Source organism: Marmota flaviventris, chromosome 11, assembly GCF_047511675.1.
Source record: "Marmota flaviventris isolate mMarFla1 chromosome 11, mMarFla1.hap1, whole genome shotgun sequence".
In the NCBI taxonomy this organism is placed as follows: Eukaryota; Metazoa; Chordata; class Mammalia; order Rodentia; family Sciuridae; genus Marmota; species Marmota flaviventris.
The window spans coordinates 31,955,923-31,971,923 of NC_092508.1; the positions used below are offsets into that span (position 1 = coordinate 31,955,923).

Below are 16,001 nucleotides of genomic sequence, written 5' to 3' on the forward strand. Positions count from 1 at the left end.
AAAATATTTCTGGAAAAACAAAAAGTATAATGATTAAGATGGCAATTTACAGGAGCTGGGCTATAGCTCAGTGGTAGAGTGCTTGCCCAGCATTTGAAGCCCTGGGTTTGATCCCCAGCACTATTTAAAAAAAAAAAAAAAAAAAATCTCAATTTAAAATTCATTAGAAAAATAATTTCTAACCAAATATCTTTATGTATAAAGATGTGCTTCCCAGAAAAAGGGAAAAATTACAAACCCAAGAAATAATCCTGGGGAAAAATCTTTTTTTGTAAATATTTTTTAAAAAATCATTTTTAACACAACACTGCATGAAATTATTTTCTATTATACTTAGTTATATACTCACCCAAGTGTCCCTTTCCCTGACATAGGGGGACTGGGGGGTTTCTGAGTTGGAGGTGTTGTACGTGGCAGCCCACCCATCTTCATATTCTGGGTACTCACCTAAAAAATTTCGAGGAAAACTCAACTTAACTTGCATGCAGTGAAATAAAGTACTGGGGGGAAATAATGCTATGCTATTTAACAAAGGAAGGGAAGGTTTAAATACAGGAAAAAAATTAGAGGCCATGCATTTCATATGCAATTTCTAATCTACTATTATTCTACAGTTGTACTCAAAGGACTCTTCCTAACATGATTTTCAAATGATTATAAACTTGTATGCAAAGAATTTATTTGCCATTAGGCCATCACACCAACAGATCACTGGTTAGATTATATGATGTTACATTCAACTGAAGAAACTGCTAACTATTAAATTTTTACTTTTAATAAAAAATAACAATCAGAAACAATAAATTCTTCAAGTAATTCCTTATTTTTTAGTTAGCTTCCTTTAGACAGTAACTATATAAAACAAAATGTTTCCCAACTAAAAATACCCAACTATGAATATGATCCACTGTAATTAGAGGATATAAAATAAATTGTATGATATATAGAAAGAAAACTTTAGTTTTTTAAAGTTGCAGATCACCCTCACAATTCGAATTTCTTTAATCTTCTATTATGAGGAAATGACCTACCTGACAACTGCTAGAAATTAAGGCATATTCCCAAACATCTGAACCAGAAAGTTAGGACAGAGGTATTTCATTCAACTATGAGTAGCACAAAGGGCCACTGGTAGTATCCTGCTTCCAATGGGAATTTGGCCACTCAGGCCCAAACTAAAGGTTAATTCAGGCATAAGAAGGTGTGATATAGTCCTTTATCAGAGTTGGACCATGACTCTACTTACTATTCTATTCTCAATTGAACATAAAAGTATAGAAAACATGGATAATCTGGGAAAAACGAATGTCACCAAAGGAAAAAGAGAAATTTCTAGCAATCTGAATATCTTACAAAGAACTAACAGAAGTTATTCACAAATTCAATTCAAATGCAATCTCAAGTTGTTTGAGACTACCAATAGGTTAAGTTAATGCCCACAATGGGCACCTGACCCTATTTTAATCTTCTAATATTATAAACTGCTGGCTTTAAAACACACTTCAAAAAAAAAAAAAAACATTTTAACTTTCTAATAAAAATATATTTTGAGTATTCAAATTGCATTTGTAAAATGAAGCTGTAAGATATTATATCAATGAAGTCAGAATACATTTATAATTTCAATTTTAAAATGTAAATTTTAAAAAAACAAATCATAATTGCATACTGATGTATCAAGGCTGTCAAAATCAACTCTGGCCTGGGTGATATTTTTTAGTTCTAAAATACTACTTTGTTATCTGAGTAGGCAAGAAATAACATATCAAGAAACAAATTCTTCAAATGAATAGCCCAGTGAACAAGTTGTGTGTGATGTTAAAACAATCTTTAATGACAAATGATACCTTGAAATATCAATATTATTAAAGTGAAGCATTTATCTGTAATCCTTTTGTTGCCGCTTTTAAACCATAAATACAAAACAATTATCAAGTAAGAATAAAAATTAACTTATCCTTTCTCTCCCCCTCATTAAAAAGCAGAGGGCATACTAATTATATCTTACAATGAAAATGCTAAAAGTTTTTTTTTTTAATCAATCTACATTTGAGGAAAATTTTAGGAATAATCTCACAAATAACCAATATAGCTTTTAAAACTGTAGATCTTCATTCAATGATACCACAAGATTTTAAAGAGTAGTAACCAAAGTCCTTTAAGCTCAACCTTAAACAACATAAAACCCAAAGTTATAAGTGATGAGGGAGAAGTGAACCAAGCACTAAACTATAAATCAATTTGCTAGAAACAGGAAGGAAAAGGAGCAAGAATAGAAAAGGAGTAAAAAAAAAAAAAAAAAAGAATTTTATTCTATACATGGGATAGCAAAAATACTTGAAAATAACTTTCCTATTTGATTTGTTTTAGGATTTGGTATATGAGTGTTTTTGTTTAAAATTGCAGTATCTTTAGAACCTGCTCCAAAAATAGATGCAAATTAACAATCCATAAATTAAAGTCTGGTGGACATCTAAACAAACAAAACTCAATATATTTTATAATCCATAGAATCCTCAAATGATTGTACTTGATTGATTAATGGGTTAGATGAGTAACTTAAATCACTTAAGGAACCAAAAAGATGCTGAGTAAAATCTAGTCTAATTTTATACTTCATTGATACTGTATTATTTTTCAAACAAGCTGAAAGAGTTTGCAATATTTTCCAAAAATCATTTTCTTTGTGAAAAATATTTCTGTGCTAATTTAAACAATAATTACACCACACGGAATATAAACACTGCCACCTACATTAAAGAAATAGAACAAAAATAAATGCCAAAAGAAGCCGGGCACAGTGACACATACCAGTAATCCCAGTGGCTTGGGAGGCTGAGGCAGGAGGATCGCAAGTTCAAGGACAGCCTCAGCAACTTAGCAAGGCCCTAAGCAACCCAGCGAGACCCTGTCTCTAAATAAAATACAAAAAAAAGGGCTGGGAATGTGGCTCAGTGTTTAAGTACCCTTGAGTTCAATCCCCTGTACCATAAATAAATAAATGATAGATAGATAGATAAATGCCAAACAAAACAATTTCTGTGTAAAAGGAGAACATGTGTTATAATTAAGCAAAACACTTGACTACATTATGTGTTGATAGAGGTGAACTTCAACATTTGTATGTGTATGTACATATGCTTACACCAACAACTCTGAACAAAGACAAAGCAAGACTAGAGCTGCTTCATAATGGTAATTAGTCTTGAAATATTTTTTTTAAATATTTTTTAAAAGGCCAAGTATGGTGATGCAAACCTGTAAACCCATCTACTTGGGAGGCTGAGGTGGGAGAATCACCTGAGCCAAGGAGTTTGAGTCTAGCCTGGACAATATAGCAAGACCCCAGAAGGGCATCCAGGATGAGGGGATATAGCAAAATTATCATCTGGCACATAAATGTCTAGTTAATGGTCCTGAATCAGGAACAGTAGTGTTCGTTATACTTTTCAAAGTTTTATTTGTGAATTGGAATGAATCTTTATACTGGCTGACAACAATAATTGTATTATGTATTCCAAATATTGTATTATTTATTCCAAAAAGCAAAAAATCCCTGTGACATAAGTGAAGAAAGTATTAGGCACAAGGAGGAACAGCAGGAAAAGCTTCTTCTTCTTCCCCGCCCCCCTTACTGGAGAGACACCTTCAAAACTGAAGAAATATTTCATTTAGGTCATGAAGATTAATGCTTGGCCATTCCTCAATACCTTCCTCTAGGCTTATGATAAAGGAATGCAAATGATATTGAAGGTATGAGTTCCTCTATTACCAAAAATCGGGTCTCATAAGGTTTGGAGATCTCTACACATCAGGTCAATTATTATACCTTAATATTTCTACAGTACTCCCAGCTTTCCTGCTATATTCTTCTGGTGCATTCAATACCTCCTGAATGTTGATATATCATGGTTATGTAATACATAACAATGTTTCACTCAATAACTGACTGCCCTCAGTTGGTGTAAGTATACTCCATGATGTTCACTCAATGACAAAATTACCTAATGGCATATATATATCCCTATTATTAAGTAATGTATGGCCATATAATTTTGATTTAAAATGGCAGGGTTTTCTAGCATTCTCTGAACTTCAGGATTACTTCTAAAGCATTATTTCTAAAGCTGGTCAGCCAATTATCTCTACTTCACAGAAGTCATCACCTCCTATTGACAGATGATCTACTGCAATAGGTCAGAAGTAGATGTATTCTAAAATAATATGTGATATATCCCTCATTTTATCAATCACCTACCAGACTATTATGTATAAGAATACAGGCCTATAGATAAAGGAGAGAGTCTGGGGAATACAATGGTCTATAAAAGTAATAAATATTACTAATATATTTAAAACAAAAAGAAATGTTTACAAATTCTATAGAAATCAAACAAAAAAGAAATACCAATATGCGAAGAAATTGTTAGAAAGTTTCAGAGAGAAATAACTGAGCTACACTATTAAATTAAAAAAGAAAAGGAATAGAGGAGAGCAAGGGGATTGAGAGAGGGGGAGGAAGGAAGTGCATGGGGAAGTACTAGGGAACAAATCTGCCAAATCGTGTACATATACTCTATACTGCAATGAATTTCACATATATATGTGAGAAAATGCACTAATTAAAATAACAGTAACAAGAGAAGGGAGATCAGTTAAGTAGGGCAAGCAGATCCAGGAAGGAAGGAGGAAAGGGTAAGGGAAGGTACTGAGGAATAACAATAATCAATTAGGTGCATATATGAACATGGCATTATGATCCCACTATTATGTATAATTTTAATGCACCACTTAAAAAAATAAAAGTGCACTTAGCATGCCAAGGCCTTGGGTTCAATCTCATCACCACAAAGAAAAAATCTGATTTAAAAATACAAAGAGAAGGGGCTGGGGTTGTGGCTCAGTGGTAGAGTACTCATCTAGCATGCACGAGGCACTGGGTTCGATCCTTAGCACCACATAAATGTAAATTAAAGATATTGCGTCCACCTTAAAAAAACTAAAAAATACAAAATTTTTCGGGCTGGGACGTAGCTCAGTGGCAAAGCATCTGCCTTGCATTTGCAAAGCCCTGGGTTCAACCCCTAGTTCCCCAAAAAAACTTTTTTTAAATACAAAGAGGAATATGTGTAGGTTATGTCTGTATATGGAATAGACGATGGGATAAAACTTGTCAAGTACCTCTGAACCTTCATTCTCTGTCCAGCATTATTCTCCACTATATTCCCATTCAGTGCATAATTCTTTGGATTCCTAGAGTAGAGCTTTTTGGTGCAAAGAGCAAAAGATGTTACTATCTAAATGTGATGTTAAGGGATGTCATCTAAGTATAATTCCTTGTTAGACCTTTCTAGGAGCCTCTCAGTTGGACCTGTCTCCTACATGGGAACAGACCCTGAACTCAGGAAGTTTAAGAAGGAATCACAGTGGGAAACAAGCATGGCATAGCAAGTTAGACAACTGATCTAAATCTTACAGGTAAAGGATCTATTTCTGTGTTTTCTTCAGTTAATACTTCTGTGTATCTCTATCACTTTGGAAGTTAACACATTAATAACCAAAATTTAAAGCCAGCCTTTAGAGGAAAAGGATGAAGACAGTCACATACCCTGCTTTTGGGTCTTCACATTTATAAGGAAATCAGAATCTCCCCACAATTCCACATACCTAATTCACCTAACCTGAGGGTTCAAAGTCAACGCCCATCAATAACACAAGGTATACATCTGCCTGGGCTCCTCTAGTCAGCCTTATCTACCATAACCAGGTGAAATTTCTGTGACCATAGTTAACACTAGTTAATGACTCAGGACTCAATCATCTTGTCTAATGGTTACCACTGACTATGCTGAAGACATGGAAACAACAGGATGTCAGAAAAAATACTTGAAAAGATATTATAAAGTTTGGTTTAATAAATAAGAGGGGGCTGGGGTTGTGGCTCAGTGGTACAGTGCTTGCCGAGCATGTTCAAAGCCCTGGGTTCGATCCTCAGCACCACATAAAAATAAACAAAATAAAACTATTAAAAAATTTAAAAATAACTAAGAGAAACATTGTGATGAAAATCATTTTTTAATATTTGTTGATTGACCTTTATTTAATTAATTAATTTATTTATATGTGGAGCTGAGACTCAAACCCAGTGCCTCACACATTCCAGGCAAGTGCGCTACTGCTGAGCCATAACCCCAGCCCAGTGAAAATCATTTTATTAACATTTTATTTGGGGGCTCAGGCTACAGCTCAGTGACAGAGCACTTGCCTAGCATGTGTGAGGCACTAAGTTAAATACTTAGCACCACATAAAAATAAACAAACAAAATAAAGACATGCTGTCCATCTGCAACTACAAAAAAATTTTTAAACATTTTATTTGACAGATTCCTGAATATAGTTGAATTATTTTAACATTAATCCTACAAAATAATAAAATGTTATTGAAACAAATCACAACAGGAATATATCTCTAATTAAATTACTTTTTTCCCCCTCTTGCTGGGAATCAAACCCAGGACTTCACACACGCTAGCCAAGTCCTCTATCACTCAATAATATGCCCAGTCCCTATCTCAAATTTTTAATTTGTAATTTGTTAAATATTACCATGAGTTTTGCTGTTTTATATACAATCAATATTCACCTTAAAAAACTCTTAAACTGAACTTATATCAAAATACATATTTTATACAGTTATTTGAAAAAAGACATTTTTTGTAAGATACATGATACTGCAACTTAAACACATAACACTGAATATTTTGTACTTCTCAGTTTCTTTATATTAATTAATAATCAGAAAATAACAGATTGTCCAAAAGGTATATAGTAAAGCACACCATTTATAGAATAAAAAGGCTATTACACAGGGGGAGGTTTAAATACAACACATATGTTGGCCCTCCAATCCATAACAAATTTTTACACTTAAAAAATCCAGCTAATTTTATTTCCTAACAACATTTTATGATAGAGTAGCTTACATTTCAGTTTCACAAAATATAATAATGTTACAAAATAACCATTCATTCAACAGATACTTACTAAGCACCTGATGTCTGTCAGGCACTATTCTAGACACAAAGTATAAAGCAGTGAAGGAAACAGACAAAATATCTAACCTCAAGTAACATGAAGACATATACAAAGCTGCATGACAAAAATAAAATAAACAGGTTTTTTTTTTTTTTTTGGTTTTAAAAGGCCAGGCACCAAATATCTTTTTACTCCCCATATGTAATATTCTACATAAGAACAAAGAATGGAAATCCAGCCCTGGAATCTCTTACCTTAAATCTAAGCAACCACTTAATGCATAAATGGAGCAAATAAAAGAGGTAAGGAAAAAAAGCATTGAAAGGTTAGTTGGAACTTCAGGATGTGAAGAGAAAGGAAAAAAACAGAAAAACAAGTTAAGCATTCAGCATTAACAAAATAATGTTTCAGTAGATCATAGAAAGAGTGGTTAAAGCAGAATGTGTCATGAACAAGAGTTTCTTTGATGAAATTATTTAAAACATTATTTTCATCAAAAACTTAATTTCATTAAAGATTTATTCAAATTAGTGATCCTTGAACACTAAAATACAATGAAGGGACTACAAAGTCCTAAAAAAATAACATTTTACTTTGAAGAGTAAACAAAAATCACTGGAAGGAAATCACCTTTTAATTATATAAATAGACAAGCACAAATGTAAATTTGTTGCATTCCAAGTGTCTTTTGGCATTAGATTCTGGCAGTATCCTAAAACAGTCTATTAGAAGTTGTTAGCATTGAATAAGTTTTCCCAAGTTAGAATAAATTTCAGTTATTAATTAACCATTCAATTGCATATCCTATTTCAAAATGTTCTAATTAGGAATTAAGATGCATATAGATATCAATTATAAAAATAAATATCAAATTCCAGATAATAATATTTTCAAAACTCTGAAGGAAAATATTTTAAAACTAAATTTGTACCTAAATTTACATAAAATTTATATTTAACTGACTTATGTCCATAAAAGTACAGATGTATTTTTTAAAATATGTTTATATATATTTGGGGTTGGGGTTGTGGCTCAGCGGTAGAGCACTCGCCTAGCACGTGCAAGACCCTGGGGTTTGATTCTCAGCACCACATAAAAATAAAATAAAATAAAGGTATTGACAACTACAACTAAAAACTATATATTAAAATATATATATATATATGTTTATATTACCAACTGCATGAACTATAAAGTTTCACTATAGGCATATATCCATATATACTCAAAGTCATATTTGATAAGTGATTGTCTTTTTTTAATGTTTATTTTTTAGTTGTAGGTGGACATAATACCTTTATTTTTATTTTTAATGTAGTGCTGAGGATTGAACCCAGTGCTTCACATGTGCTAGGCGAGCGCTCTACCACTAAGCCACAACCCTAGCCCAATTCATTATCTTTTAAATCCCTGTTAAATAAAAATTTTAATACTTAGCTGAGGCTCTAAATGTTTTAAGTACAAATACCAATTTAAAAGAAATCCACATGCTATTCTATTGTTGCTGGTGTTTTTTGGTTTTCTTTCTTTCGTGTGTGTGTGTGTGTGTGTGTGTGAGAGAGAGAGAGAGAGAGAGAGATTTTGCAGTACTGGGGATCAAATCCAGGGCCTTACACAGGCAAAGTGCATGTTCTACCACTGAGCTACATTCCCAGTCCTCCTCAGTTTTGACCATGGCACTTGATATACATCCAAGGTACTCTAATACATCTTGAAAGATAGGCAAAATATGCGATGGCTACATACTCAAAAGCAGTGGAAAAATTAATTCACGTATTATTTTATCTACACTATTCTCACCCAAAACACTGAGATAAAATTATACTAGGGAAAAAAACAAAGCACATGTCATTAATGGGTTGTTTCCAAAAACTAATGCCAAAAGTCTGCTGATAAATTTTTGGGATAAACTAAATACTTTAATAGCATCTTTAATTATTTTTAATCAGTAATATTAAATCATTAAAAGATTAATAAAGATTATACCACATTGATCCATCTGAATGAAATATTACCATAATTGATTAAGCAAATTCAATTTATTCAAAGATGACCATTCAAAACTGGAGAATATAGCACTAAGAGAAAAAGCAAGAAGGATAAAATAGTTATAGTAGTAAGGAATCCTTACGACCACAACTGGGTCAAGAGTTGGTCCTCTCTAAAGGAAAGATAAATGTTTAATTTCCTAAAGAGTTGGTTGACAAAAAAACTATACTTACCTTTACCCCATGCCCAATGTCATCCAGAATTGTATAATCAATAGGTTTTCTAATATAACGAACTGGTCGCTCAAGATTGGCTGGAGCAATAATCTTATGTGTCCTTGAAGTGTTTTTATTGGTAGTCAAAATGCCAATTTCTCTTCTTGCAACTTTCTCTTTATGAATATCAACTGTCTGCAAGATATAATATTAAAAAAATAGACAACACAAAAATGTATGCTCTGATATCAAAAACCAAAATACAAATACCCAAAGATTTAACACTGCTGTTTTTATTCACTTGTTAAATTTTCTCCTTTATGGATTTTTCTCAATTTTAGGCTACTGCAAAGGTTAGCAAACCACACTCCACAGGCCAAATCTGGCTTACCACCTAATTTTATAGCCCACAAGCTAAGAGTAGTGTTTACATATTTTAATGACTTTAAAAAAGAAGAAGAAAATGTCCTGATGTGAAAATTATACGAAATTCAAATTACAGTTTCTGTAATGTTTTTTAAATTTTTTTTCATTTGCTGATAGACCTTCATTTATTTATATGAGGTGGAGAGAATCAAACCCAGTGCCTCCCACATGCCAGACAAGTGCACTACTGCTGAGCCCCAGCCCCAGCCCCAGTTTCTGTAATTTTATTAGAATACAGACACACTGCCTACTTGCTGACTTTCCTGTGGCTACTTCTACACTACAATAGAAGATAAGTAATCACAACAAAGAACTTATGGCAAACAAAAATCTCAAAATATGTTACTAGCTGGCCTCTTTACAGAAAAAGTTTGCCAACCCTGAATTAGAGCATGCCATGTTTCACTCTCCATTAAGATTTAGTCTTATAAAATGATGAGAGCCCAAATGATTTATCAGTTATGTTTTTAAATAACTTATTAGCAAAATTTGTATTAATGCTTAAATATATTTTCATTTAAAAAGAGAGAGAGCTAAAATATAAATACATGCTAAAAAGTCAATTTAATAGTAAAACTTAAGTTTGCCTATATTTTATCATGACATAAGGCTTACCAAACATTTCATTAATTTATCTGTACTTATTAAATTACAGAACAACATTTAGTACAAATGACAATGTATTTTACTTTACAGTATTCTATTTGCTAACAAAAGGTAAATTTCTCAGATAATTAATTTATTAAAGCATCACTTTTTTAACTGCTAGTTGCAAGTTAGTGGTACATAAGCAGCAATTACTTTAAATGAAATGCAACAGAAACATAACACTGCAAGTACACACAGTAAGGTTAAGTACCGTTTCTTTAAACATGTTTGTTATATAAATAAATACATATGCGAAATATGCACTGAATACCACATAAAATGCATTTTTCTCCTGCAGGTTGCAATTAGAGTCTGCAAAAGACTTGACTAAAACTAGTCACATCTCTTTACCACCATTTCTGGCTCAAGCAGCAATTAATGGTCACTTTTTTTCCCCCAAAGTTCTCCCGAGTCCTACTTCAAGAAGTAACAATGAAAACAATGATAAGCATTCTGACATTATTAAATATCACTTAAAGAAAACTGCATACTAATCATTTATCCTTCTAAACTGTCTCAGGTATGAAGCTTGAAACACATTGAAAGACTTCCATTTCTCTACAACCAAGAGATCTTACAAGAAACAGACTGTTCCAGAAGCAATAAGTCTCTGAACTCTTTCTGTGCAAGACCCTGGGTTTGATTCTCAGCACCACATAAAAATAAATAGGTAAACTACAAGAATTGCTTTCCTTGTCATCTACTTGAGGGAACTAGCACAGTACAGAAAAACTTGCATTAGTGACATTAATATTGACTTAATTTTTAAACTTCAGAGATTGAATAAAGATTGAAGATAAATAAAGTTTAATAAGTCATCCTGAATGATTAAAATATGGGCTAGGAAAATAATTTCATTGCTTACTAGCAAATGTTCTTCAAGATAAAAACAATGTATAACACTTTTTTATGTAATTGGTCTTGTCAGATCAATAAGAGAAAATTCATCAGAGAAGTTAATACTCTTGTAGATATTGATTTTGCTCTCCCTAGTTTTTAGAAACACACTTAACTTATTCAGATATGAAAACATAAGAATGCAAACCTGACAAACTACAATAGAATTTAAATCTTACAGCAAATTAAACTTCAATTGACATTCTATAACCAATTATTCTTTGCTGTGGGAAGGCTTTCCTGAACAATGTAGGATGTAAACCATCCAGGCAGACACCTGTAAGCATGCCTTCCACCTCCAGATATAAAAATCAAAAATGTTTGACATTGTCAAATGTCCCCTTAATGGCAAAACTGCTCTAGTTAATATTCAAAACTGTAGAAAGAAATGATTCATTTGCTTGTTCCTTCCATTATTAACTCTCCAATAGCAATTGTTTTCAAACTTTCCACGAGAGCTGACTCAACATTAATGCTTCCAAGGCCCTGGGTTCAATACCCAATACCACATACACATGAAAATCAAATCCTCTAATGATTGCCTAAGAATAAATATTTGGAGTCAACTTTTTTTAAATGTCCATAATAATAAAGGTAACATATAAATATCTGGCTAAGAAAACCAAAAAGTATTAATTTGGCTGGTTTGGTTTGGTTGTTTGTTACAGTCCTAGGTCTTGAACACAGGGCCTAGCACATGCTAGGCAAGCACTCTACTACTCTGCTAGATTCTCAGCCCTATTAATGTTGTTCTTACCATTCACTACCACACCAGTCTGAACTATAGTAGTTCTTATGGATAGAATCAAATATGCCTTTAGAAAATGTATGTGGTTTTATTTGGACTTTGAATAAAAACTTTGAGAGCACTAAATCTATTCCATAAATAAGTAGAGAATTTAGCCCAGAAAATTCTGAGGTTTTCAGCAATCACCTATCTCAATTTTATAAAAGCTTTTTCCTTATAGAAAATATAAGCGTATTCAAATTAAAATAATACAATGGACATCACCACCCCATACTTATTGCAGCTTCAATATTCATCAACTCACAGTCAAATATCAGTCTTAAAAAATATTTAGTGGGGCTGGGGTTGTGGCTCAGTGGTAGAGCACTTGCCTAGCATGTGTGAGGCACTAGGTTTAATTCTCAGCACTGCATATAAATAAATAAAATAAAGGTTCATAAACAACTAAAAATATTTTTTTTAAAAAAATTTAGTGAAGTTCTTATATTTTTTAAATATTTATTTTTTAAATAAAAAATATGGCTACTGTTTTCCTAAATCAAATAACACAGTCTCTATTACCTTTTCCTTCATGATATTTTTGACATTATAATACTAAAGCATATTAAGTTAAATTTTTAGAAGTATAGGTTCAATAGTGATATTTAGTAAGAATTCTAATAGTAAAAAAAATAATAATTCAAATTTATCCTGGGTTTCTAAAGTTATAAATTATAAGATAATAAGCTTACACTTATTCAGAAAAGGCCTCAAGAATAACACTCACCTGTGGCAAGTAAAATACATGTTTACCTAGCAAACAAATATGATCTAAACTAATGCAAGTCTACTCACTGTTAATACTATTATTGTTTGCTGCAGAGCACATTAACAAAAAAACATACCAATGAATATCACTGCAATGTGCAGGACTTGAACATCTATTCTTCAATGGTTCCTTATTAGAAAGTCTTCCCATCCTTCTTACTGCTATTGCCAAGCTGATCTCACATGCTGCAGGCTGCCCCCAAGACACTTCAGCCACACAGTGCCAAACCAGGTTCTTATAGGATATCTCAATTTCCTTGAGGAAATCAGTAATACTGACTTCCAGAGCTCCTTCGCAAGCCTAAGCCCCACTCCCAAATCTCCCTCATGAACCCAAGCACATGCTCAGGCCACAGCAGATGACAGAAAGATACTTGTATAAATATTTTGTTTTAGGTTTCTCCATGCATTGCTGTTTCCCATTACCACATATATTGAGAGTTGACTGTACTGGATAGCACTACCTCAGTTAGCTGCCCATCACTGTGGGAAAAAATCTGCAATCAAACAATTACAGTTGATTAACTAAGTTGGATGTTTTTTAATATGTCTCATTAATTAAGCTAATGTTTGAACTAAGCATTTAATTATTTAAATTACACATGTGCTACAAATTATGCATCTTTCATAATATCAAATCATTACTAACAGTAATTTTTATTTATTCATTTTATAGTAATATACAAACTATGCATAGGAAATGTATAAATTCTATTATCTATATATAATCACATATTAATAATCTTAAGTGGTATTTAAGAATTTTTAAGCAAAAAAAATATATATATACATAGCTACATATAGAGAGCTTTAAATAAAAAGTTATCCTACATGTTGAGTTATTGAAGATTTATACCTTCCACTGCCTTTTAGTACCTAACCCTTGATAAGCATTACTTCCATAGTTTTAAATTATTTTACAATTATTCTTTTGTATCTCCTTTACTTACTACCTACTAATTAATACAGTGCCTGGCCTAATAATTCCTATTTAGCTCTAGGAAGAATGGGAGGGAACCCTGCTTTTTAACACTCCTTATGTTGTCTTTCTCTCTCTCCTTTATTTTATTTTATTTTTTTGCAATGTTGGTACATTCCCTGCCCCTTGACCACTCTCTTTATCTTTTATTTTAAGCCATGATGAACTGAACACAGACAGTGCTACTTTTACTAAGCAGGAGAAAAGATGGGCCTTGCTCCTAAGAATTTTAGTTTATAAATTTAAAAGAATTTCAGTTTAAATAATGTTCTAGAAGTTTTTTTTTTTTAAACTTACCAAAATGGACACAAAATCACGCACAAAGTAAACAAGATACATCCTTATACTTTATACTACACTGACTCAAGGGTGTGTCTGTATGTGCTTATATATGCAAGTATTTAGTAAAATTATAAGTCTATTCTGACATTTACACATCACTGAAAGAATTCGTTTTTGTGGTACTGAGGACTAAACCTAGCATGTTCTATCATTTAGCTATATGTCCAGCCCTTTTAAGTTTTTATTTTGAGAAGCGTTGCAATAAATTGCCCAACCTGGCCTTGAAATGGCTATCCTCTTCCCTCCACCTCCAGAGTGAACAGGATCATAGACCTGCACTCCTACAACCTGGCTCATGCTTGAAAAATATTTAATGTTAACTCCTACAGTTTGAAGTTTAAAACGTTCAGTTATTTTTTAAAATAACAAATTTCCAAAGAATTAATTAACAGCAACAAAGCTAGAGGCATAATTTTTAAAAAATCAAAATTCATCATCCCTAAAGTACCTAAAATAACCCATGTCAAGAACCTATCCTGAGACAAACCACTGTGACTCAGCGCTAAACGATCCCGCTGAAACAACGGGTAGGCCCTTCTGAACCTGCGGAGGTTAATACCAACCGAGCCTTCATTGGCAGTGGCTACAGGATTGAGACGGAGCTTGGGAGAGCCGGTCAGGACCTACCCGTTGCATCGGTCACCAGGCAAAGGGGAATGAACTGTCCCCATTCGCATGGGATACCACCATGGCAGAGAACTGACGTCACCAGAATGCGGCGGAGGAGATAACTTCATTGAAACCGGCGGCGGCAGGTGTGTAACCCCCTAGCCTTCCCTCTCCACACAGCGGGGAAACCTCAAGAGCCCCTCCCAGCTCTCCCCTGAGCGCGATAGTCAGACCGAGGGAATCAGGAGTAGCGCGGGACCCCCGGCTACCGCTCCCACCAGTGCTGACAACTGAGGTCTCTTGCACCAGCTACCGGGGGCATGGCTACCGGAGGGCAAGAAAAATACGCTGAGGGTTCTCAGCCCCAAGCTCCACAAACTTAGGGTTTGAGGGAATGGCAAACAGGGAGAGTGTGCCCAGTCGTTCAAGAAAATAGGGCTCCCGGGAGCAGCAGACCTGGCGTATAGCCAGTATTGTGGTGAGCGTCACCAGTGAGCGGGGCCTGGCTGGAGGAAAAGTGGGGAAGTGACTAGACACAAGACAAGGCCCTAGGCACTCAGGATTGGAGACCCACCCAGTTGGGGAGGAGGAGCTGCTGCACAGTGATTGGTTCCCACGTATTGAGAGGAGACGCTTGGCCCAGTGGGCACAGCTCCACCTACTGGAAGAGAAGTTAATGGAACTCTAAGACTACATTTTTTAAATTTTTTTTTAATTTGGGTTTTTTTTCCATTTTTATTTTTTTAATTATTTCAATTTTTTAATTTTTTTTTATTTTTTTTTAATTTTTTTCTTTTTTTATTTTCTAATTTTTCTTTTGTCTTTTCATTTCTTTTCAATTTCCTTATTCCCCTTTCCTTGAATTCTACCTGTTTACTCTCATTCTCTTCAGTGAATTCTTCCCTTCCATTCCCTTCTAATACCTTTCCTCCCAAGCTTCACGACGCTGTTTATGTGTAATTTACTAAATATGTATAGGTCAATGTTCCGAGGTGTTATATGGTGCTACCAAGTCCCTAGCTACCCCCAAATACTCCAGACCATTCTCCTGTTAATATCCCACGTCAGTAGAGCAACCCTCCAAGGTTGCCAAGAGATACCATCCTCAATACCATCACATCATTCGACCTAAATATAAGTCCCAAGACCAAACCACAGACCGCTATATGCCATCAGAATCTGTACACAGTTTAGGAAATGAATGAATCTGCATTAAAGTGCAACAAAACTCATCATCTCTAGTCATAGTCTCCCATCACAAAAGAGAGACCCCAGAGACACACATAACCAAATAAATTTATAGGAG

The 16,001-nt window shown here is 33.7% G+C and overlaps 1 protein-coding gene across 12 annotated transcripts in view; it reads right to left on the bottom strand.

Moving 5' to 3' along the window:
• Abi2 (abl interactor 2) overlaps window positions 1–16,001 on the bottom strand; it is a 139,182-nt gene that overhangs the window by 63,707 nt on the left and 59,474 nt on the right. For all 12 annotated transcript variants that reach the window (XM_071618880.1, XM_034635728.2, XM_034635726.2 and 9 more), the window contains exons 3-4: window positions 9,258–9,434; window positions 350–447 (exon numbers count right to left, since the gene is read on the bottom strand). In XM_071618880.1, the coding sequence (XP_071474981.1) occupies window positions 350–447; window positions 9,258–9,434 (275 nt within the window). The remainder of the gene's footprint in view (window positions 1–349; window positions 448–9,257; window positions 9,435–16,001) is intronic.